General features: G+C 41.2%; 1 protein-coding gene across 1 annotated transcript in view; it reads left to right on the forward strand.

The window, feature by feature from the left end:
• REL (REL proto-oncogene, NF-kB subunit) overlaps positions 1–26,184 on the forward strand; it is a 56,215-nt gene that overhangs the window by 24,252 nt on the left and 5,779 nt on the right. Inside the window, exons 5-7 of the mRNA XM_082251354.1 lie at positions 16,286–16,426; positions 19,074–19,178; positions 21,597–21,809. Coding sequence (XP_082107480.1) covers positions 16,286–16,426; positions 19,074–19,178; positions 21,597–21,809 — 459 coding nt within the window. The remainder of the gene's footprint in view (positions 1–16,285; positions 16,427–19,073; positions 19,179–21,596; positions 21,810–26,184) is intronic.

Genomic DNA, 26,184 nt, shown 5'->3' on the forward strand with positions numbered 1-26,184 from the left:
TTCACTGCATTTAAAAAAAACCAGTAAAGTTAGCCCATCTTTTTGTATATTGTGAAAGATGATGTCACACCGAATAAATAGATACCCAAACTGTTACAGTTGAAAATTGCGCACACCCGCGGAATGGCGACAAACTACAGTCAATGAAAATCTCCATGGGCCAAAAATGTTTAACGGTTACCAGTTTAGAGTTACAGAGTAGCTCTTTATTTTAAATTGTTGCTCTTGCTCTGGCAATAGCGGCAATACCTCACATGTGTGGTTTGAACAGCGATTTCATTTGCAGGCATGACTTCCTGTATACCTTTTCTTTCATGCGTGAGCTCAAGGCGATGGGGGGGCCTAAATTAAAAAAAAAAAAAAAATGTGATCACTTTTATTGCTGTCACAAGCAATGTAAGCATCCCTTGTGACAGCAATAGGCAGTGACAGGTACTCTTTATGGAGGGATCAGGGGTCTAAAAGATCCTAGACCCCTCCACTGCACTTGAATGTATTCAAAATGCCAAAAACTGCATTTTTGAATACTGTCACTTTAAAAATTTGGCACCTTTAGCCGCGGAGTAAGCCGGACGTGACGTCGTGGACGCCACTTCGGGGTTACATCATCGGAAACCCGATCGAAGCCAAATCCGGCTTTGATCGGGACTCCAACCAGCCGGGGGAAATGCCGACTCGTTGCTCAGGTCTCCCGGTGAGAAGGGAGACCCGGGCAGGGCCGCGGAAGGCAGCGGTAGAGGGGGCGTCCCCTCCCGCTCGCTGGGGTAACGATCAAGTGTCTCCCGAGTATCGGCCATTACCACCTGAAAGCCAACCGCCAGCTCTAAAAAATGGTACCGGGATGATGCCTCTAGCTGCAGGCATCTTCCCTGTACAACCACTTCTTGCAGCCAACGTAGAGCTACGTCGGTTTGCGGGAAGTAGTTAAAAAAAATCACATTTCGTTGCTATGCAACTTGAAATGAAGACAGACATAGTTTTTGTTTTATCCAGCTGTATTTACTAGTGCAACTTATAACATCCAAGTGAAAGATATAACACCAACATGTCAGAAAAAAACTCAAAAACAGAATCACTGAATTGGAAAAGGATCACCCCGTTATGTCAATATTTTGTTGAAACACCTTTTGCTTTATTTAACGCCTTTAGTCTGTTTGGATATGTCTCTACTAACTTTGTACATGAAGACTTTGCAATATTTGCCCACTCTTCTTTGCAGAACTGCTCAAGTTCAGTTACATTTGATGGTAATCATTTGTGGACTGCAGTCTTCAAGTCATTCCACAGATTTTCAATGTGGTTTAAGCCTGGTCTCTGACTAGGCCATGCAAGGACATTCACCTTTTTCTCCGTCAACCACTGTGTGTTATTTTTTGCTGTGTGCTTTGGGTCATTGTCATGTTGGAAGACAAACCTTTTTCCCATTAACCACTTTATGGCGGAGGGCACCCCCATAACAGGATATTACCACCTACATGCTTTACTGTAGGAATGATGTTTTTTGGATGGTGAGCCGTTTTGGATTTCCGTCAGACATATTGTTTGATGTTGTGGCCAAATAATTCAATCTCAGTCTCATCTAACCATAATACCATTTGCCATGTGGAATCTTCAAGGTGCATTAAGGGTGGTCAGATGATACTAAAATTTTATTATTTGGCCTCAACATATCTTATATTTACATATAAGAAATTATACCGTGTTTTGATGTGGTTCCATTGGCTTTATGTACACAGGTTCCCCTAAAGGAAATGCATTGCAATTCTATAAAAAGTAGCCAGGAATAATTATTTGTCATATATCACCCAATTGGCTTCGTTTTCAGGTTGAGTCTGGTGCTTATGTGCAGATGTTCATGCCAGTTCCGTGATAAAGGAAGCATTTGGTGATCTGAATAAAAGTTATCATCTCTCTCTTCATTGGAGTGATTAGGAGCTCTGGAGCTTCATTAAAGCATTTTGCGACAGCTCTATAATTTGAGGGTCCACGCTATCTGGTAAGCTGCTTGGCTTGATTATTGTGGTGCCGAGTGCTTCTTTCTACACTGAAGCTGGTGATGGGCTCTCCGGTCATATATATCATCAGAGGCGTAACTAGAACCTTCAGGGCCCCGATGCAAGAAACCATGAAGGGCCCCCCAGACCCCTGGCCGGGGCCCTTCCCTTCAAGCCCCGGGGCTCTTCCCACTAATCCTGGGGCTCTTTACTCTAATTGCATGGCCTTTTATTATGGTCCCACATCAGGATCCTTTCACAAGTTCTGCAGTGGGCCCCCTTCCTGCAATCTTGGGGCCTCCCCACAGTGGTGAAATGCCAGGCCCCGGTCGCAAGTGTGACCTTTAAGATCCTAGAGGTTCACCCACTGTTTTGCTACCGGGCCCCCTGGAGCATGGGGCCCGGTAGCGATTGCAACCCCTGCAACCCCTGTAGTTACGCCCCTGTATATCATCCAAATGGACTTCACTGTTTAAAGCACCATTATACATTTATTATTGAATATGATACAGACATTTTAGACTGAGTGCTGCTTGTACACTTTTATACTATTCTGCTTCCAAGATCAAATGATTTTTTTAAGTTTCATAAAATAAGTACAGAGGTAAAGGAATGAGCATTCCTTATTCATGCAGCATATGTGTAAGAGGATTAGATAGTCAGTAACATTGTATGGAGAGACATGTTAGCTGTGAAACAGTGTTGACATGTTAATAGTGAGCATAGTGCTTGCAGGTCATATGATGCAACATAGATCACATATGCAGTGTACTCAATAGGCTTCAACTAGTAAACTAAATGGTGAGAGAAAATAGAGAGGGAAAAAAAGAGAGTCATTTAGAAAGGATCGAAAATAGGGGGACAAAAGGAGCTGACCAGGAGGATTTGGGGCTGGTCGAGGTCCTCAGCCAATGTAGAGACTGTTGTTACAATTCTAATAGTCGCTGATCAAAATTGCATGGGAGGTAAGCCAAGATCCATGGCTCTCACACTCTACATAATTTATACATGATACCTTGAAGTCTTGCAGAGAGTTTCTCATTAGTCAGAGTCCAGTGAATTAGAATTTTGATATCCAAGGCCGATATTATTATTTTGTTTTATTATTTAGAGGAACCCTTTAAAGATATCAGGGAGCCCCTACTAATAAATACTGTATCTATAGTTCACAGCTTAAGCAGTTGAGACATAGAAGAAAAAAAAAGGGGATATAAAAATAAATACAGAAATCAGGAATGTGGGGTATTTGGCAAATACTTTTCTTACAGTGCCAACTAATGGGAGAGCCAGTCAGACAAGTGCCTCATTACTCATTGGGAGAGTCTGTGAGAGAAGGGCCTTGTTACACTGGTGGTTATTGGGAGAGTCCATGAGAGAAGGGCCTCATTACACTGGTGGTCACTGGGAGAATCCATGAGAGAAGGACCCTATTACACTGGTGGCCATTGGGAGAGTCCGTGAGAAAAGGGCCTCATTACACTGGTGGCCATTGGGAGAGTCCGTGAGAGCGAAGGACCCCATTACACTGGTGGTTATTGGGAGAGTCAGTGAGAGAAGGACCCCATTACACTGGTGGTTATTGGGAGAGTCAGTGAGAGAAGGACCCCATTACACTGGTGGTTATTGGGAGAGTCAGTGAGAGAAGGACCCCATATCACTGGTGGTTATTGGGAGAGTCAGTGAGAGAAGGGCCTCATTACACTGGTGGCCATTGGGAGAGTCAGTGAGAAAAGGATCCCATTACACTTGTGGTCTGTCCTTTCTTATAGATAACTAATTGCCCTATAAGCCTCTGGAGTAACCCTGGTTAAGAAAGACTGATTTAGAAGCATCAACTTAAGTGTTTGACACCTTGTATCTAGACAGACTTCACGAGCAGTGTCCACATCCCCGTGGATAACACAGTGATGACATTGGTTTTTAGTGCAGATACACAATTTGGATTCTCAGTAAAATAATTGTTTTTTTTTTTGCAAGGAAATATATTTCCACTAAAAAAGACCTTGTAATGGGTGTTTTTTAACCACTGTTTATGTCTAAAAGGAAGTGAAAGTGCACATTTGTAACTGTACTAAGAATGACTGATATATGATTAACCACTACACCAAAGACATTAAGCAGAAAAAAGTGAACACTTTCCATGATGTACTGGGCTTGTTTTAGCCTCTTTCTTTTTTGGGGTTGTGCATCTCAACACTGTCAATTTTCAGTGAGTGAGATATAACTGTATAGCGCTGCTCCTTTAGGAGCTGCTGTAATTAAACCGCTTCTTTCCTAGATTAGTGCAGAGGCAGCCAGGCACACAGCAACAGTTCACTCACTCTGGCTCAGTAATCAGTCTAGGGGATATCCTTTTAGGATTTTTTTGTGAAACAACTTGAATGGGGATGTAAGTTAATATGAGATACTCCAGATATACTGAATATTTGCAGAAGGACCCCCTACTTTGCTAAACCCCCCCCTGCGCAGTCTCTATGTAAGTGCAGATGGCAGAACTGAGTCACTTTTTAGAAGTTATCCCTAAAAGAACTGCCTCTGGCTGATCCACCCAAAGGAAACAGCAAACAGTCGCTAGGACTCTGGGCTCAGGTCAGTACTCACAATGTTACAAATCACCAGATGCCCCCTTCCAGTATAAACCGGACACTCTTCAGCGAGGGAGAGGTTAATGCTCACAATGCCACAGGGTAGTCAGATTCAGTGAGCTCTCCAGGCCAGGTCCTTAGGTGAAATTTCCTTTAAGTAGCTTCAAAGAAAGAGTTTAGAAGTAGGCCCCTCAGCTTTGCCATAGCTGAGAACTTGGTAAACATGAAGCAAACGCCAGCAGACTGCCTAGAGGTGCAGAGCACTTCTGGCTGGCGACTTCTCCAGTAGTTAAAAACCTGGCTGCTCCAGGCCTCAGACTATTTATGTGATCTCCAGCCACCTACTGAGCCCGCCTCCCTAGGGATTGGCTGAAGCACAATAAATATTCAAGTTGCCCATTTGCTTTGCCCAACCTCCTATGTTCCAGAAGTCTCTAAAAAGCAAGGGACAGCAATCAAACCTGCAGCCTGTGAGATCTAGAACAGCCAAAAGCAGTCTACAGCTGCTCCACTGACTACAGAGGAGCCAAAAACTAGATTTTCCTAACATCTTAGCGACCTAACTAGGAGGGTGTTCCAGCTGTTATATGCTAGATAACATGAGAAGTGAGACTGGGTTATTAAAATGGCTGGGAGTTTTCCATACAAGCTGACCATGAGATTTTTAAAGCCCATCTTCTTTTCAGCTTTGGTGGCACAGCCCTAATTTAATGTCTTGGTCATTACTCTGCTGGATTTTATCAGTTTAATATCACATTGTGGAAAGAGGTTTAGGAATCTTCCTGCTGCCACACAAGGTGTAAAGCTGGTCAAACACCAGTAGAAAGTTGTTTGCATCACAGCATAGTGTAACCCCCCTAAATGCCAGACTACCACACTGCAAGCATGTGCATTGTGCATTGTTGCAGGGCAGTTGCAGCGCAACCTCATTCACTTGAATGGGTCATGTTTTGCAGGCAGTAGTGCCCGCCAACCATGACAGTGGGTGTAATCCCTGTTGCACCTGCGAAGCAAAGCCAAAAGCATGTGTACTGCAGCCGGTTGAGGGGCAGTAAAAATGCTGCTTAATCACAGGATATTACTGCCCTCCACCCGCTAGTGGAAATATGCCCTACTGTGAAAGTAGCTTTCGTTTTAGAAAAATCGTACTCATTGTAGTGCATTTTGAAATCTAAATCTTTGACAAATCCACAATGGTGCTACTGAATGCTCTGATGAACAATTTTTCTAATTATTGTAGTTGATTCACTAGAGGAATTATATTAATAATTTAGTATACAGTAAAGAGAAATATTGGCTGTTTATTGGGCCATTTCACTTATACACCATTTCCAGTATGGTTCTTTCACCACGTGATCTCTGGGCACGGGTTGTCCCATACAGTTTTAAGCTGAATTTCTACCACCTGCACAGTTTATATTTGCTAGTATTAATGGAATGTTAATTTCGGTAGAAATGCCAAGTAATTTCAATTAATTACAGGCTTGAAATACTTCTGTGCCTTTCTTTTTAAACTTGAAACTTCCTGTTTCACTACAAATGTGTTACAAAGGTATCTATTTTCAGATGTTCATGATCTCATTTATTTGATTTTCCTTTCAGTGGTTGACAGTGAGTTATGTACAAAACACTTTTTTTTTACAGGATATAAATGTACTTTCCTCTCCCATTGAGAAGACAAGAGCCTAGAATGATAGATTTGAACATAGGTAGAATCAGCCACGAATTTCTTATATGTCTTAGATACTTTAACAAAGATCTGTCCACCATAGTTTTCTGCCTCTGTTCCTGTGCACTTGGGAGTGTTGGGTTTACCCTTCTTATATATTTTTGTTTTATTTTCATTGTTTTTCTTCATTTAAGGCTGCTGCCCTGTGATCTATCCAGTTTTGGTTTTACCCAATAGTAGCAGTGTGACTTTAATGGTCAGTGGAAGAAGGGCCTCACATACAATGGTAACCAGATGGAGACCGCTGCTGTTACACTGGAAAAATATCCATTACATTCATGTTTAGTGGAAGAAGGGCCCCATAAGTTGGTAGACAGTAGAGAAGGGCCCCCCTATGTTAGTGGTCTGTTGGAAAAAGAATGCCCTTACCCTGGTAGTCAGTAAAAATAATGTCCTGTTCCATTGGTAGTTCGTGGGAAAATATCCTTTCCATTAGTGATCAGTGGGACAGACAGCTAAAAAGATTATTGCTGTCAGTAATATTTACTGAGGAGAGACAAGAGGAGAATCTCCACTAGTCCTGCACCATTGGCTCTGCCAAGTGACATTGGTGTCCAAACTATACATGCACTGCCAGGAGGGAGATCAATCTGAACTGGTCCCCTAAATATCATCATCTCTTAGTGACCTCACAATTTCTAGCGACCTCTGACAGAACCCAAAGGTTTCAACAGGCCCCTGGTTTAGAAGGACTGCCCTATTTGAACCAGTCCTTGCTGATTTTTGCTAGAGATCTTCAAACTGGGGAGATTCTACTTGCAAAGACTATACTGTGTTTGGGTACCCAGTGTGGAGTGGCTTTATGTGTATCTACTGTGAAAAAAGAGGCATAATTAGAACCCTTAGGGTCACTTTCCTCTGGTCCCGGGACCCTTTATTATGTTCCCACAGCGGGACTCCTTCACATGTTGTGCATTAGGCCTCCTTCCTGCCGTCTTTGGGCCCCCCCCCCCCACAGTGACAGAATACAAGGAGCCAGTCACAAGAGTTACCTCTTGCGACCCTAGTTGTTCCACCACTATGTGAAATATATATTCTGATTGGCTGCTCAAGGTTACAGCAGTTTGCACACTGTTAAAATATTCTATAATATTATTAATAAAACACAATGCAGTAATGTTACCGCATAATGCATTATTTCACGATGCAGAAGTGGAAATGTATTGCTTTAATATAGCCATGTTTCCTTTTCTCCAACTCCAACACACTTACCACCATGCCACACACAAGTATGAGCAATGGTTCTCAATACATATGTGGGTGCACAGGAAATTATTGTAACATAAGCTCTTTAACCTTATTGGCTTACATAAAGACTCAAATTTGGAATACTACATTAGCTGATGGGGCCAGCAGTTCTGAAGGAGGAACATTTAGTGGGCCGCATCAACCTACAGCGTAATGCCTACACATAACACTGTGGTAAGATTACCTTTGTTGCAAACCACACAATATCTACTTTTGCTGCAGTGGTACTGAATTTCTCTGAGGTAAACAACTAACTGAAACTATTCTGTTCGAATACACTTACGGCTTCAAGTTATTAGGCTACAAAGGTTCAAGTGGCTGTAGTAGAGGAGTTGAATGTATATAAATAGAATCATGCTCTTTTTAAGCAAATTGATCGGAAATATAAAAGCAAAGCTATGTACCATCACGTTTCTCACAAAGTACAATGTCATATGGAAGATTTATACACTATGTCTGACACCTGTGAATCTTTTTGGAAAGATTTCAGCAGAAACGTATTTGTTTTTTCTACCAATAAATTATATAGCAAAGTTTTCACAAAAATGTGGGAAACCATGTGTGTACAGTGGTACATGCTGAATGCATGTAATACTTCAACACATTCATGTGCTGGCCTCTTGGTAGATCATCTGGTTTTCATTAGACCCCCCTTGTTTTTAAACTATGAAACAAGTTGCAATGCTAAGCAACTGTAGGCAACAAATTAAAGTTTACGTATAGCCAAAATGTCAATAGCATAAGGAATGGTTAGAACACTGCTCAATTTTTTTATTGCTCGCTATGTCCCTGCTAGGTAGTTCCATCCCCTCTAATTATCCTGGTGGCTAGTGATGAGCTGGGGTTCAGTCCAAACCCAAGTTGGTCTGAATTGCTGGGCCAGATTCCCTGCCCTACAGCTGATGTATTGCAAAGGGGCAGGGATGCTCTTAACATCATTGACCTAATATGGGTACATGGCCATATCAGGTCAACGTCATTAACCTAATATGAATCAAAAACAAATCTGCACCAGAATAAAACTCAAAAAGCTGCTGAACATGTTCATGATACATGATACAAAAACACAACAAAAATTGTCCAATAATCATATGTAAAAGTCCCAAAATCCAGTGAAGATGATAGTCCCACAACCGTGCATGCCTTTTGGTGTGCGTACATCCCGGTGGTCACAAGTCGGCCATTTTAACTTCTGGATATCGGGGATTTTAGTGTTTGATTCGCCAATCAATGCTTTTATTTATGCTGAAAATGTGAGTGCACCCACAATTGTTTTAATACATTTCTAGTTCATACTGTATAACGCTATGTTGACAATCTTTTATTTTTAATGTTACGATTTTGCTGGATTTGATCATGCCGCGTGGAAGTAATTCCTGGTTTTAACTTACGTTGACCTTCTCTTATCACTGTGACTGGTGAGCTGGGATACACACACGCGTCTGTTTACCACTCTAACGGGGGTCACACGAGATCTGGTAAGCAGGATTTGTGAGTGAGAGGTGTCACTGGGTTTACATCAGTATCTCCTACCTATCACAACAGTTGTGGGACTATCATCTTCACTGGGTTTTGGGACGTTTACATATGAATATTGGACAATTTTTTTCACAGCGCTACACTATTTTTGACTTTATTAACCTAATATGGCCCTATGGATGTATTAAAGAGGAGCTCCAGTCTCCCCCCCCAAAAAAAATTAATAGTCAGCAGCTACAAATACTGTAGGTGCTAACTTTTAATATAAGAACACCCACCCTTTGGGACCAGACGCCAGCATCTTAAGTTAGGGAAACTGTCAGTGAAGCCTTCTGGCTTCACAGCTGGTTTCCTACTGCCCATCCGTGAACTGCGCTGAGCTTTGTGAGTGGTCCCACAGTCTTCTGGGACCTGTGATTTGTCCCAGAGGTCTGGATCTAACCCAAGCTCATGCCTACTGGTGGCAATTATGTGGCAGTGGTGGGAAATCCAAAATTTGGAGTTGTCACCAAAACAGGAACACAGTTGTTCTAGAGACAACTAAGTGTGATTTTTAATTACTCCAAAAAGATTTTCTCTCACTTTCTGTTGTATCTGTAGGACAGGAAGTGAAGGGAAATCTCCCAACACACAGACATCAAAAAAGAAATTGATAAGTCTGTACAAACACTTAACAAATTAACACAATTTATAGTAATTCAGTGTTTTCATAGTTTTCCATTGCTATAATGAGCAGGTCTTTCATAGGGCAGGGCTGTAGATTCTTACCAGTTAATTCAAGTTGAGCAATGCTACATCCCTTTCTGAGATGTATATCTTTCTGCAATGCTGTATACAGTGGTGTATTTAGGTTTTGTGCTGCCCTAGGCCTGACTAAACTTGTGCACCCCCTAATTGAAATATGACCCACCCCTTCCTGTAAAGGCCACACCCCTTCCTGTTTATGACCTGCCCTGTCATCTGTAAACCACCAACCACAACCACAGTCTATCAGAGCCCATCAGTGCCCATCAGTACAGCCTATCAGTGCATCATATCAGTGCCCATCAGTACAGCTTATCAGTGCCGCCTTATCAGTTGCCATCACTGCAGCCTATTAGTGCCCATCAGGGCACCATATCAGTGCAGCCCCATCAGTGAAGCTTATCAGTGCCGCCTGGTACCCATCAGTGCAGCATATCAGTGCTGCCTTATCAATGCAGCCTCATTAGTGCCCATCGGTGCAGTTTATCAGTACCCACCATTGACAACTCATTAGTGGCCATCAGAGCAGCATATTAGTTCCCATAAGCGCAGCATATTAGCGACCATCAGTGCAGCATATCAGTGCAGCCCCATCAGTTCTTCTAAGATATTTGGACTTGTGTTTGCTGCCACTGATTGTAATCCTAGGATTATGTCACTTATTTGTATAATAAATAGAAAGTCCATAGTCCTTATACAAACAAGTGAAATAATCAGTGGCAGCAAACACAAGTCCAAATTTTTTGCTGCCCCCCCTACAAAGTGCTGCCCTAGGCCTGGGCCTTGTTGGCCTAGGCCAAGATACAGCACTGGCTGTATATAGACTGAATTGGAGAAGGGGCAGAGTCATGACTAATTGCTGAATGACCAAGGGTATGCATAATTAGACAACATTAGAAGTTCACCCATAGATTTCGTGTTAGTCCAAATGTGTAGAGTTGAGAATTCCTGACTCATAATATCACAAAATAAGGGATAGGTGTTCCCAGAACTCTCAGCCATTATGATTTTGTATATTAGGGTGGCATGATGTACTCAAGTAATGGCAGGCTTGAAAACAAAGCCCCCTGGTAGTAACATAGATTTCAGCTGTTAACTGAGCTGTATTAATATAAACATTCCTTAGCAGAAATATGTTAGCTTATCTGCATATGCTTATCTGCTTACTTATAGGTTATTGACTTAAAGTTTTGAACTGAGTGGGTCAAGCTAATAGCTAGGCATTTAGCATTTGCTGAATGAGAAGCCAGCTTGGCAGCCATTACAGCACTGGAAGGGAAAAGTGAAAACCACGCTTTAGTTGACTATACATTGAGCAATTTTCAACCAGGTAATTCACTTTGTCATTGGCCCTGTTGGTACCCTTTCCACCCAACATTCCTTTAAAAAAATCGAAGGAGACGGGTGGAAAGTTGAGAGCCAAACAGCGGCCTAATCCAATCAGACGCATGCAGCTGGTACCAGCCGTCAGAATACAGTAGCCAGCACTGAAGATTTTTCTATTCACTCTGCAGACTAAGCATAAAAAAATCTATCAGTGTCTGGCCAGCCTAATCTCCATAGCTGGGTTTTCTATTTTGCATTCAGAAACCCCATGGTCTTACAGAAGCAGGAACAGATTTGGGTCCTGCAAGTGATTTCATTTTTGGATTGTGGGAACCATTTTTACATCCATGACACCCTGGAAGGTGGGGCGAAACGCATTGATGTATTTCCGGTTACGCTGAACCATTGACATCACTTCCTGTCCTCCATGGAACACACACTAGACGGCGTTCCCGGAAGAACCTCTATGTCCAGCTACAAGCTATAATCGCATGTACTTCTTGTAAGTAATATTTTATTTACGCATTAAACTTTTACAAAACGGGCTTCACTATGGTACCTGTTCATTTCATTTGAGTCCCAAAGATCCTTAACAAGCCGGTGTACAGCGGTGGTGTGGTGGTATCCACAAATTGAATTCCAGCTTCCATCTCACCAGCTAAAAGCCTTACTGACCCCCAGACTGAAATAGCTGAGGCTCTATTATTTCTGGGGAGTGGGGATACAGGAGGGGAGTGTAGCACCCCATACCGCATGATCTGTCTTTAAGCACCTCAGCACTTTTTTTTACTTTGAAGCACTTTAGCACATTTTGTGGATATTTTGGAGCACATTCAGCACTTTAATCAGCAACTTTATGAGACTTTTTGGAACACTTAGATTTAATTTTAACATGGTTGTTAAACCACTATTGTATAAGCATGCCATCCCCTCTATTATATAATGCTATGTGTCCCTGTGCTGTATAAAAAAGATGCTAATTATACCTTTTCTCAGAGCGTCTCCTGGTGCTCACGTGACTCCTCGGCTCTCTCCTCTGCCCGGCTGACAGCTATAAGGGCACAGGGACACATAGCGTTATATAACAGAGGGGATTGCATGCTTATACTATAGATATGAGAGCAGCAGCAAGGGAGGATTGTGGACAGAGCTGACAGGCAGGGAGGGGGGGGGGGGCAGAAGAAGATGGGGGACAGCAGAGAGGAGAGACAGCCAATGATAGAGACACATACACTGACCATGGTGTCTGGGCTCAGCAGCCATGATAAATCATGGTCAGTTTACAGGGGGAGGGCATAGCAAGGGCAGGATCAGCCAGGTGTTTCAGGGGATACAGGAGGCCAAATTACACAGCACAAGCACTGTGCTGTATAACATGCTTTAAGGGAACAGGATCCTTTTTTTTTTTTGTTTAGGGTAACAAGTGCTTTAAATTAAAATGATTTCATAGGTTTTATCTCAAATATTATGTATTAGTTTACCCACCTTGATGCCGGCTGTTTTCCAGAATGCTATTCTGCAAGACAAAATTATTTGATAAAGAAGACTAAAAAGAAGAATACAAATGTATCTGTACATACAGTATGCGTGTCATTCAGTACAATAACCTGATAAGCAGCACTTAGGCAAGGCAATTGGTGCACACAAATCAAAATGTTATCCTTTGTGGCTCTTCAAGCCAAAGCTTTAGAATTTAACCCTATGACTGTAAGGGTAACCCCAAAACTCACGGGTTTCAGTAACATTTTGACTGTTGAAGCCAGATTGAAAATTATATTTATTTAGACAAACATGTAGATAGGAAGACATGTTTGGAGAGCAAGTCAATCACATTAAATTCTGTTGGCTTAATAATCATTGCTCTAACTTCCATAAGGACTTGTATTACAATTTATACATTCTGAAGTGGGTGGCACCTATCTATCTAAAGTTTCTTTGAAGTTCCATCTTGATTGAAATGCGGAATTGTTGTTCACAAAGGCTTGTTACTTCCAGTAGGGCAGTAAACAACTGGACAGGTCTTCAAAGGTCGAGATAACAATCTAACAACAGGAGGCATAAATGGCTTTTGAAGACAACAGCTGTTATACAATATGATTTATCACAAAATATACATCCAATATATCTGCTTAATCATAAATCCATGTTTGATAATCATAAGTAAATATTTGATAAATAAAATGGCTGCTTCCCTTTTCCTCATCATGACTAAGCCCTGGTGAGACATGTAGGCTGAGGGTGCTCGTTATCGTATTCACCTGGACTGGTTGGGAGTAGCTGGGATCCTTTTCTTTCTACATTTACTAACCCCTGGATTTGGTATTAGGACAAGCCTACACTCCATGTTCAGGGACACAAGGATACGCTTTTACCTCTACTTTAAACAGAGCCATAAGCAATCAAACAGGTAGCCTAGGGAATTTGCTATGTTGTAGGGAACATTTAGAAATGTTAATTGTACCTACAGTAAGCAGCATCCTAAAATAAATTATTTTTGTCTGGAACTCCTCTTAAAATTGGCATACACTTCCTGGTACATGAGGGTGCCTAGGCAATCCTTTACCTACAGCTTCATAGCTCTATATCTGCAGTGTGAAATCTAAGGCCAAGCTACCTCATAATGTTAGTCGCACAAGCTTTTAAGTGAGATTTGGTGATGCCACTGCTGTACTGCTCATTGTCCTCCCTGCTGGAGACTTTAGCATGAGGAAGCAAAGTCCTGCTTCTGCCAAAACTCCCACCCTACAGAGCGAGAGAACAAGGCATGTAATAAGGAAAGGTCAGCTTCAGGTAGACCACAGCCAACACTGGTAACTTGCCCTTTGCCTGCCTTTTTTGGACACAGCTTTTAGAGTTCAGTTACTCTTAAAATAAAGGTTTTTGTGGCTGTAGTTCGGCCTAAACCTCCCCTGCTGTTTTGCTTTAAGGCCTTTCATTGCCGCTGCCATAAATATGAAGGCAGCTTTGGCATGTAAGCAAACTCCAAATCACTAGAACAGCCAGGAATTTTTTATCCTTTTAGTCCCAGCTTCTGGGTATGTATTTGAAATTGTTTAGGTGACACTGAAAATAATTTGAGTGTATTTTAAATGTATTTAACAATGGCTCAAATATTGTTTGCCATACCAATTGCAACTACCACCATTGTATTTCATTTACGTACCACCATTGGTTTATGTACTCCATGCTAAGTATACTAAAGTGTACATGGTTTTTAGTATGTGTGAGCAACATTTAAAAACTGGCTATAACAGTAAAAGAGTTAGATAACAATCAACTTTGCTTGCTCAGATTTTACCTTTATTTATGTATGCATCAATTTGCATTATCCAATGACAGTACTGATCCAGCCTTTAATTAGGAAGTGGAATGTGGGAGCGCTTTGTCTGCACCAAGAAAGAATGGAATATATTAGCTCACACTGAACTAAAAAACTGCAGCACAGAACCCAACCTGAAACTGATATTGCAGCTCCTGACTAGGAGCATTATAATATTTTAAATCTTTAGTACCCATTTTCTATCAACCTTTAGTCGTAGCCAATATCGGTACAGCACAAATAACTCCAAACCTGATACCATGTGGGAGTACAATCATAGATTATAAAACCTCAATGGAAAAGGTGCTTTTCTTAGTTCTACCTATGAGAATTGCCACCTAGTGCTATTCACAGAGACTTCAGTAAGTCCTGTTATTGTCATGAATGACTCAGTATTGTTTTCCCTTCTGTACATTTTCCATCTGCTTTGTTGTATACTTGTGGGTATATAAAGGACCAGTATGCCCAGTTGGCTTAAGGGACAGGCCATTGATGATATAGTATTTATACAAAGCATATTTAGGTTTGCGCCTGCCTACATTCGTGTGTGTGTATGGGTGCATATGTAAAATGCCAAGTTATCAGACCTGAAGGTATCTGAGACCATGAAGGTAGAGCTATTTCATTATAACCGGGGGACCTCATGGCAAGCATTCATTTTATTTTGAAGATTCTTTATTACTAAGAGGGCAATTGTATCAATTATGTTATATTCAGAAACACATGAAAAACTGCATTAGACAGGCCTTCCAATGTTATCAAAGACCTAAACTGGATTTTGGGATTTCACATTGTGATCTAGACACAGTTAAAGTAAAAGCACTGAGCAAACCAGGGTTGTTGGCTTGGGTCCTGGGTTCAGTTATTACCAGAAATGCTAATTGAAAATAGCTATTTGGATTAATTACCACTAGATAGGAAGGAGCTTTAAGGCTGCCATTAATGGCATAAATTAAGGCAGATTGTTGCTGAATTATCCAAAACTCAAGCCATGGGTGCCCCTGTAGGCAGGTGCCTAAATGTTCAAAATATTTTTTACCAAAGAGGTAATGTTTGGTGACTTAAGGGTTAATGTGTGCTGGGCCTTACCTGCTTGTGCCCCTTCCTGTTGAGAAGAGATGTTTAAAGGAGGAGTCAAGGCCTCGTGGTCTGCTGTTAGAAGTGTGACCATACACGTGGAGATATAGCCGTTTTGCAAAGAATGGGGCAACCTGATAGCCGTACCCTGATACAGATCAAAGGATTACATTTCTATTATCCATTTGTTGGGAACAAGAATATAAAAAAGGTATGCATGCCACAGTCACAGCATTTAGGAAAAGGAGAATAAAAAATTTTGTGTTTGGGGATATTGCGCCATGTTATGTTCTTATGGAAACAACAAAAGAACTGCATATACAAGGGCTTTACTTCAGTAAAAAAAAAAAAAAAATGTCCTGGTTTAGTAACATCATCTGGTCTGATTTCTGGGAAGAGAGAGAGTGAATTGTACAGTGAATACTTTTTGAGGAATGATGTGTAAATCTTCAAGTTAACCCTCTGGGTGATGAAGAGTGAAAAGTACTGGGAAGGAGGAGCAGCCAGCTCTGGAGAGGGAATAGTGGAGGCAAATGACAGAGGTTCTGTGGGCAGGGGGGGTCTAGCACATGATGCACTCTATTAAGCAGCTAGTTTCATATCTTAGGGGCCACTGCAAAACAGAACCAGTCTTTAGGAACTGGCCTAGAACCTCAGTATGTGAGTCCTTGCAGAATATGTACAGTGGCTCCCCTCTTTGTCTTTCCGCTGAATTGGAAAAAAATGACATTATATTTTTGTATTGGATCTATTATACATGCTCTTAACCTCTGTTTCCCTGCAGTACGAGAAGAACAGCTGCTTACAATTGAAGACTATGACCTCAATGTTGTACGACTCTGCTTCCAAGTCTTTCTTGCTGATGAACAAGGGAAATATACCAGAGCTCTGGCACCTGTTGTCTCCAACCCAATTTATGATAACCGTAAGTTACATAAGTCCTTATAACCAGGTGTGGGATCCAGTTATGTCTCCCAGAGGCCCCGCTACATTCATTGTGCTGGCCTCCATTAATACATCTTTTAATTCACCTATAGAAGAAAATAAATTAAAGTATTCTATGATTGGATGTTAATTACCTGATGTTCATGTTATTAATAAAATAAATACCTTAAAGATTGATGAGGTCCTGAAGGAGGCAAAGTATCTCCATCCCCCATGTTTTGCCTTTATGGCCTTTCCTTTAAGCCTGCTCTTTACTGATTTTTCTTTTAGAGGGGATGCTTAATTACATTATTCTACCAGCTTACTCTGTGCAGCCTTTTTATTAAAGCCCAACTGAAGTTGTTCTGTTATATGCCATAGAAAAACAGAGAATGCAGGGAAACATATGTTGTTAAATGTCATATGACTGTGATAATATGTTCACCTGCCACAACAGTAAAGAAACTTCAGGCAAGGCACCAAAGAGGACCTGTGCTTTCTATGTCAGCCACTGTGTTTAGGTCCAACACACCCCCAGCTGAATCACAACTAGAGCTGGGCAATCAGAAAATGTAATGCTCTCTGCTAATTGCACAGCTCTAATTGTGATTTAAAGAAGGGTGCATTGGACCACTGCTTACAAACTAGTAGCAGTCCTTTCTGCAGCCTGGTGGACATCCCTGGGGTTGGAGGGTCCATACCAGACAATCCATACTCAGTACATGTTCAGCCCCTTGAATGTACAGTATCACTGGCTGTTATGGTGCAAACAGCCAAGCCATCTGCGTTCTAGCAACCAGTGGCACTATGTGGCCCAACCATGAGTGTTCAAGCTGCCTCACACTGTCCCCTGTTGCTGGGACGCAGGCCGACAACTGTGTGGGGCGTCCCAAGCACAGCCCTGGTAATGCCAACCTGGTAGCGCAGGGGTTGGAGAATAATGTATGTATTGATATACATTAGAAAAACCCCACAGTAGATGAGATATTATAGCGCTTGCTAATGTATGGGGGGGACTAAAGAGAAAGTGTGTACAGTGTAAATAGGCTATAAAATCTCTTTAAAACATTAAAATGGGCTGTACCCCTAAAACATATACATAATGATAAACATTTAAATTTAAATAAATAATGTGACCAAAATCAAGTCCAACAATTCACAGTGTATATAAAGTGCTGAGTGACATAAAAAATAGTTCATTGGTGACTCAGTGGCTGGTATTCCATAAAAGTGCCAAAAATATAATATAAGGAAAAGTGCTGGTGCTTGGTGCTGTGTCCTCCAATGGATAAAGGTATCCAATCATTCAGATAATAGGGGCAAGATGTGAACTCACCAAATGTGATGGGTCTCAACTACCTTACGGCAAGGAGACCATTAGAGCTTGATTGACCCTCCAGGTCAGAATAATGGCATCTGCTGGGCTCCTATCCCTCTCGGCCAGAAATCCCCCAGATGTGGAAAACGGGGCTCCTCACGGTTACTCCCGGTGTGGATTTTAGGGAACAAAAGAGGGTAGGCTCCGGATGGTGTAGTACCATTAAACAAATTTATTTGATAAAAATGTAGACAAAGCCGGTTAAAAATACAAAAACGCTGTGCAAGACCCTATCGTGGATGTCAGTAGCGTGGAGAGCGGCTTGCGTTCCAGGCTGACTTCCGGGTATGACGGCGTGGAACGATAGGGTCTTGCACAGCGTTTTTGTATTTTTAACCGGCTTTGTCTACATTTTTATCAAATAAATTTGTTTAATGGTACTATACCATCCGGAGCCTATCCTCTTTTGTTCCCTAAAATCCACACCGGGAGTAACCGTGAGGAGCCCCGTTTTCCACATCTGGGGGATTTCTGGCCGAGAGGGATAGGAGCCCAGCAAATGCCATTATTCTGACCTGGAGGGTCAATCAAGCTCTAATGGTCTCCTTGCCGTAAGGTAGTTGAGACCCATCACATCTGGTGAGTTCACATCTTGCCCCTATTATCTGCATGATTGGATACCTTTATCCATTGGAGGACACAGCACAAAGCACCAGCACTTTTCCTTATATTATATTTTTGGCACTTTTATGGAATACCAGCCACTGAGTCACCAAAGAACTATTTTTTATGTCACTCAGCACTTTATATACACTGTGAATTGTTGGACTTGATTTTGGTCACATTATTTATTTAAATTTAAATGTTTATCATTATGTATATGTTTTAGGGGTACAGCCCATTTTAATGTTTTAAAGAGATTTTATAGCCTATTTACACTGTACACACTTTCTCTTTAGTCCCCCCCATACATTAGCAAGCGCTATAATATCTCATCTACTGTGGGGTTTTTTTACATGTTCACTTTGCAGCTTATAGCAGCTGCTCATCCATTTATTTATTCTATTTATTATACTTATTCCACTTAATTGATCAGGCACTCCTAGGCGCGAGGAATATATTCTATTGAATATATTTATTTACAATAATGATATACATTAGGTCTATTAAAAAGAATTAAAGCAGAACTACACTGCATCTGAGCACCAAAATCTCTGGTGTGTGTGTGCGTGAGTGCGTGCGTGTGTGTTATTCACCTCTATTTTGTGTGGTGATAAAGATAAGTAAAATCGTAGTGTTTCTTCATAGTTTGACTATTTTATCATTTTAGGAGCTCCCAACACTGCCGAGCTACGGATCTGTCGTGTGAATAAAAATTGTGGGAGTGCAGCTGGAGGTGACGAGATATTCTTGCTATGTGACAAAGTTCAGAAAGGTACCAATTTTACTTCTATTCGAGGCAATATATTCATTGTGTTAGGTGTTTATAGTAAACAAATGCTACAGTATGTCTAAAAAAGACCCCACCCCCCTAATTTGGCTTTTTTATTATATTTAATTGACCTTTAAAACCTTTTCACTATAAAATTGAATTTCTTAATGTTGGGGTAGTAGAGCTTTTGTCTATTGCCCTAGCAGTGGCATAGTGTGGAAGCAAAATTCCTAAGGGCGCAAAATTTCAAAAGTAAAAAAAAGAAAGTAGCTGTAGAAGTGTATAGAATGATGGAGGATCCCTCTTACCACTCAAGATGGGAGGATATGTGCCCCACAAAAAGGAGCTCTTACCTCCTCCGATTTATGTGCGGCACTAAAATCAGCCACAAACCCCATCCGATGATAAAGAAGAAGAGGGCTAAATGGGGGAGAGTGGTAGAGCTTCTCGGGAAAGGGTGCCTCGTGGCGGTGTACAGATGTAATTGCAAGATTGCCTTGCCCCGGTGCTAACAACCCACGCTACACAACTGGGGCCTGGTACATTATAAAGCCTTTACTGTGGAAGAGTAATCAGTCAAAAATCTAAACTCAAGAATAAAAATATTTGTTGCAGTTTATAAGTCCTGAGTTGTGGCAGCTCTATTAGTTTGCATTTTTCAGGCTTTGTTTCCTTTATTTTTTAACTGGTGATCCTGCTAGTAAGATATTTCTGGCCTATGGTAGTAATGCTTACTCACTGTACTGTATCTGTGTAAGAGCAGCATTGTCACCCGAGGATAGGAATTGTACTAGGACCACAGAACAATTCCCCCTAACCTCATCTCCATAACATAGGGGAAGGGATATTTTGTAGTTTACATTGGAAACCAAGGCAGGATTATAAAAATTCTTGAGATAACACTGCTGAGTTAACAGGGTAGCACTGGATTTCTGTCAGGATCAACCAGCATAACACAACACTTTCAATGGTATATTTAACAAACTAAAAGCAAGCAAATAAAAAAAGCTTATGATAGGGTTTATGTACTCTTTATTAAAGGGGTTGTAAAGGGTTTTTTTTTTTTTCTAACAAAAATAACAAACATTTTATACTTACCTGCTCTATGCAAGGGTTTTGCACAAAGCAGCACCATTCCTTCTCTTCTGGGGTGCCCCTCTGGCGCGCCTGACTCCTCTTCATCAGGTGCCCCCACAGAAAGCCGCTTTCCATTAGGGAACCCGTGCAGGCGCAATCCTGAGTCCCGCTACTGCTTCCATTGACACAGACAGCGGGACTCACTCTCGTATCAATGGATTTGATTGACAGCAGCGGGAGCCAATGGCTCCTGCTGCTCTCAATCCGTTCAATGAGGAGAGAGACAGCGGCTAGCGGCTGGAGCCACTGGGCTCGTGCTCATCGCTGGATTAGACCAGGCTCAGGTAAAAAAAAGATGGGGTGGGGGAGGGGGTCTAGGGGCAGCTGCAGCAAAGAAGGTTTTTCACCCTAATGCATAGAATGTATTATGTGAAAAAACTTGAGATTTTAAATATACATCAATGAGCCATATTTTAGTGGCTCCATTTTACTTTTTGGGAATATCCCATACATGTCACTTTTAAATTTCTTCAAATGTACAACTTTTATTAACAGCGATCCTGACATTAGGATCTTGGTTCAAGCACTCCCTCCTAGAGGGTGACCTTACTTTGTCCCTGCTTCCCAATTGCAGTGCTCTGTTGTCACCCTGGCTTTTAAAAGAGACTACAAGTAGTTGCTTAAGAACACATTTTGCAGGCATGATCCACTGTTGTCGCCATTAGGAAACCAGCCCTAAGAAATGTCATACAGCCATCACTGGTTGCATGTAGACAGGAAGTGGCTGTATGGAGGATGCCATAGATCCCCAGTGCGTAATTGTAACTAAGGATAAAGAAAAAGTATTTTTCTAAAGAAAATGGCAGTTTTGTATGATATGCTTTAGTTAACTAAATGCCATTCAGTTAGGGTTTACATCTAGGGTACTTAAACTTACCTAAATTAAGTGTTTAGGTCTGAACTACCCATTACACCAGTTTCCAGCTCTTATTCTGTATAGCTAGCTTTCATTATAACTTCTCTATTACATTTTTTTTTTTTTTCGATATTGGGTGACAGCTAAACAGCAGAAAGCAGCACCCCTCCCCTTGAAGATGGCCACTGGCTCTTGGCTTTCTGTGAACTGGTGATCTTTTTATTGAATTTTTTAGTTATTGATCATAAACAATGTAATATAGATGGCATGGTTCTTCCAGCTGAAACCATGGAACACACGGCTGTATTGTGGACTAAAACATGATAACAGAGCTATACAAAAAGATGTCCTACAATCATTTCACTTGACTAATTATGCTTCTTCAAGGCACTTGTGGGACTCAATATATTTATATTTGTTTTATATAGATGACATAGAGGTCCGTTTTTTTACTGACAACTGGGAAAACAAAGGGATCTTTGGACAAGCTGATGTGCACCGTCAAGTAGCAATCGTTTTCAAGACTCCTCAATTCCCCTTTCCTATCACTGAAGTTACAACAGTGAAAATGCAGTTGAAAAGACCATCTGACCAAGAAGTCAGTGAACCTATGGATTTCAGATACATACCTTGTGAAAAAGGTGAGAACTTGTCTCCTGATGAACATAAAGCAGAATTGATATGCTTTTTTATTACATTCTATGTTAAAGCCAGCATCTCATCTTCCCAACTTCTGGGAACATCTTGGAGTCACTCATAGGGCTGGAAAAGTCATGTACATCTCTATAGTTATATCACTATGAGTTTCTATGCTATTTGCGTATGTGTTTCTCTACAAAATGCTAAAATTTGTTGTGTAGGGAGTCAGAATGATAGTGCTTGTGGCATGGATTCCCTTAAGATATGGTCCCAAAATGCCTTTACCAGTCCCTTTTCTAACTATTGTAAGTACAGTCTATTTAACCACTTTGATCATGGGACCAATGCTACCATGTGATCATGTGCAACCAATGCTACCAAACAGGGGTCCATTAATGAAGGCTAGTTACTGGCCTCCCTCTTAAATATTGTTCACAAAGTACTGGGGCCATGTCAGAAATAACACTAAAATGGCACAAGAAATTATGCACGATGACAAAGAATAATGTCTGGTGCAAACAGAACATGGCATAGACTGGTAACTAGGAAGAATCATTCCTAAATGAGAGCGTGTAGGTCAAATTTCAAGCTTTGTATAGGTATACTAAACTTTGAAGTTGACCTTAACTCAAAAAGTGATTATTTGCTGTGTTAAATGGAACATGTACATGCCTACAGCTTTATAGCTGTGTATCTGCCTGTGAGTGACTGCTGGTCTCACAAGATTTGGAGTGACATTTGGTGATGTCACTACTGTACTGCTTGCTCTGTATTTCTGGACCTGCAGTGCAAGGATCTCCCTGCTTCTGATTTATGCATTCTAAGTATCTGCACTTCCCCTGCTACTTCTTGAATATTCTGCCACCAGTTAATAGAATAAAGGCTAAGTTCACCTTTTCAGGAAGAATTTTACTTTTCATAATAAATAGAAGCCTTTTCTAATGTCCTTTCTGCCCCAGCTATCTCAATGTTCTTATCTCTCACTTACCTTGTCTACGGCAGCGTTAAATTTCCCCTTTCTTTTTGAAAATTAAAAACAAAATGCATTCTGCTCCTGTCACTTCCTGTATGTAGATCATGTGACCATCCAGGAAGCTTCATATACCATCATTCACTGCCTTACGCATCACAGAATAGGGTATGCTTACCTGGTTGGACCACACCTCCCTCATTAAAATAGCACCTTAATAATATATACACTGTACAATCCCCTTTAGACCTGCCATCAGCTATGTAGTCCAAGGCCCTACCTGCCTTGATACAAGTTGAATCGATTGTTCAGGTGGGTCCTCCTATTCCATAGTTTTGGTAAATCTATTAGAAATTGTACAGAAAGCAAATGACTCCTGCGTTTGAGGGGTGGCCTTGTGGCTGGTATCCTAAAAATGCGGTTCAGGTCGAATTGTAGTAAATTCAGGCTGTGCTGCTACTCTCAACGGGTCGTGGTAACCCAAAACAGATACTGGAAAAGAGAAATGTACAGAGGGCGCACCAGCCTAGCGCATTATCTTTAAAACAATTTATTGCAATAGACATGTATATACACATTATAATCACAAAACGATTATGAAACACGGGCAATAAGCAATGAGGGACCACCAGGGGTCTCCACTGGGCATCCTCAGCTGCCACAGGCCGTGGAAGGATGTAGACCTCAAAAAAAACTCTAACGCGTTTCGGGGTGTTCCCCCTTCATCAGAGCTCATTTTCCTGTGCAGTTTGCCATGCATTCGGAAGTGTGCAGATGGGAATGGAGCCCTTATTGTTCTTGTGTAAACACACCAATTTAACTTTCAGGCTTCATTCACACCTAGCATAGTGAAAACGCACGTTTTTTTGGCCTGTTTTTCCCACAAAACACATACGGCAGCCTATTGATTTCAGTGGGCTTCACTGCATGTGGCAAAACAGCTCATGGGACATTTTGGCATATTGCGGTTTGCATGTTTATTACTGCGCGTTTTGCTGCAGTTGCCACTTGTTTTTGCGTGCAGCAAACGGTGTGTTTGGTTCTGCATTTTGAGTGCCATTAATATTTAATAATTAATGGCACTGAAAGCAAAACTAGTTGATTTTAGATGTTTAACCACTTGAGCTCCGAAAGGTTTTACACCGTTCATGACGAGGCCTTTTTTTTGCTATTTAGCGCTGCTAAACTAAACTTTAGCAGGTAATTGTGCGGTCATCCAACACGGTACCAAAAACTAAATTTATGTAATTTTTTACACAAATAGAGCTTTCTTTTGGTGGTATTTTATCACCACAGTTTTTTTTTATTATTTGCGATATAAATGAAAAGAAGACCGAAAATGTTTTTTCAAAAACCCAGTATTTTTTACTTTCTGCTACAAAATCCAGTAAAAAAAAAAAATAAAAATCAAATTTCTTCATAAAATTCGTCCAAAATGTATTCTGCTACATGTCTTTGATACAAAAATCCCAATAAGTGTATATTGATTGGTTTGTGTGAAAGTTATAGTGTCTACAAACTATGGTATATATACTGGAATTTTTATTTATTGTTTTATACTACTAATGGCGGTGATCAGCTACTTACAATGGAACTGCAATAGTGTGGCATACAATCTAAAATGAACTGATGCTGGGGGGAACTAACTAACTGCCATTAACATCACCAGTGACAGTAATACAGTGATCAATGCTAGTACTATACATTGTCACTCTACTAATGACACTGGTTGGGAAGTGGTTAACATCTAGGGAGGTCAAGGGGTTAAGTCTGGGTTCACACTACTGCGTGCGGAACACCACATGTGATTCGCACAGGAATTGCACCGCATTCCTGTGCACATCATATGCGATGTCAGTTCTCTGTGATTTGAGCCATACTTTTTTTCCCTGCACCTGAATCACGTAACATCGGTGTGCACACTCATGCGATTCGATTCTGGCAATCGCACTGCATTTTGCAACCTGTTTCGGGGGGGGGGGCTTAATCTAACATTGACCCCTGCAGCGGATTGCATAGACGCTGTGCGATTGCTATGCAGTGTGATGCGATGAAGAGAAACGCAGCGAATCTTGTGCGTTTCCTGCATTACTTCTGTCTGAACCAGGGCTAAATGTGTGCCTACCAATGTGTAATTTTTACTACAGGATGTCTTTGTTTTTTATCCCTGCCTTGCAGAGATAAGAAACAGAGAGATGTTCCCTCTGTACAGAGCCCTGTGTTGACAGCTATGAATTATTGAATGCACACCCCCTAAACCTGGAAGCATGCAGCGACGTATGGGTATCACGCTTTGCCAGCGCCCGGGTGGGGGTCCGCATGTGGATAAAGGTGGCCATATACTATACAATCTAATTATACAATCTCCTCTAGATTTAACAAAACTATATATTGGGAGGACATGCCTATCTATCCACTCACTCTGTATCCAATCAGGCAGGCCTTTGCACTACATAGTTGAGATTGTATAGTTTATGGTGAGCTTTACAGACTTCCTGGACATACTTCTCCTGTTTTAATACTACAGCTCTGCTCCACATATGCTTTTATGTGACCACTCAGCTCCTGCACACTCTGCCAAATGAATGATCTATGTAAGAAAAAGGTTCAGAACAATTGATGACTGTGTATTCAGTAAGGATGGTGTTCATTGACATTGATTGTATGTGAGTACAGAGGCTGGTTGGAGCAATCTCCTGAAGGGGGAGGGAAGGTGTAGTGTTAATGAGGTCAGCTGCTGAACTCCTTCCTGTGTCTTAATGGTTTTCCCAACCTAAGCAACGGTATCCAGGAAGTAATGGAGGAGTTGTTGAGGAGTTGAGGTAAAGCCTGTCCTAGGACATATTATAAGCTTTTTCTTTTCTGCAAAAGAGGTATATTAATAGTATATTGGTACACAAATAAGCTGGAATTTAGATGAAAAAAGTGAACTTAGCCTTTAACACTCATCTAGGGGTTGGCTCTAATATAAGCAAGCAAAGCCCTGCCTCTGCTAAGAGGACTTGGTAGACAGCCAATACCAGTGACTAGTCCTTTACCTTCTGCTTGTCTTTTATGGGCATAGCTTTCAGAGTTCAGGTTGTCTTTAACCACTTAAGCCCCGGAGGATTTTCCTGCTAAAAGACCAGGGGGTATTTTGCGATTCGGCACTGCGTGACTTTAACGGACAATTGCGCGGTCATGCGACGCTGTACCTAAACTAATTTGACGTCCTTTTTTTCCCACAAACAGAGCTTTCTTTTGGTGGTATTTGATCACCTGTGCGATTTTTTGATCACGCGCTATAAACAAAAAAAGAGCGACAATTTTGCAAAAATAGCAATATTTTTCACATTTTTTTATATGAAATTCCCCCCAAAAAAAATGTAAAAATCAAAATTTTTTAACATTTTTGGCCAATTTGTTTT

The sequence above is a fragment of the Pelophylax lessonae genome, assembly GCF_965119305.1.
Source record: "Pelophylax lessonae genome assembly, chromosome: 3".
NCBI lineage: Eukaryota > Metazoa > Chordata > Amphibia > Anura > Ranidae > Pelophylax > Pelophylax lessonae.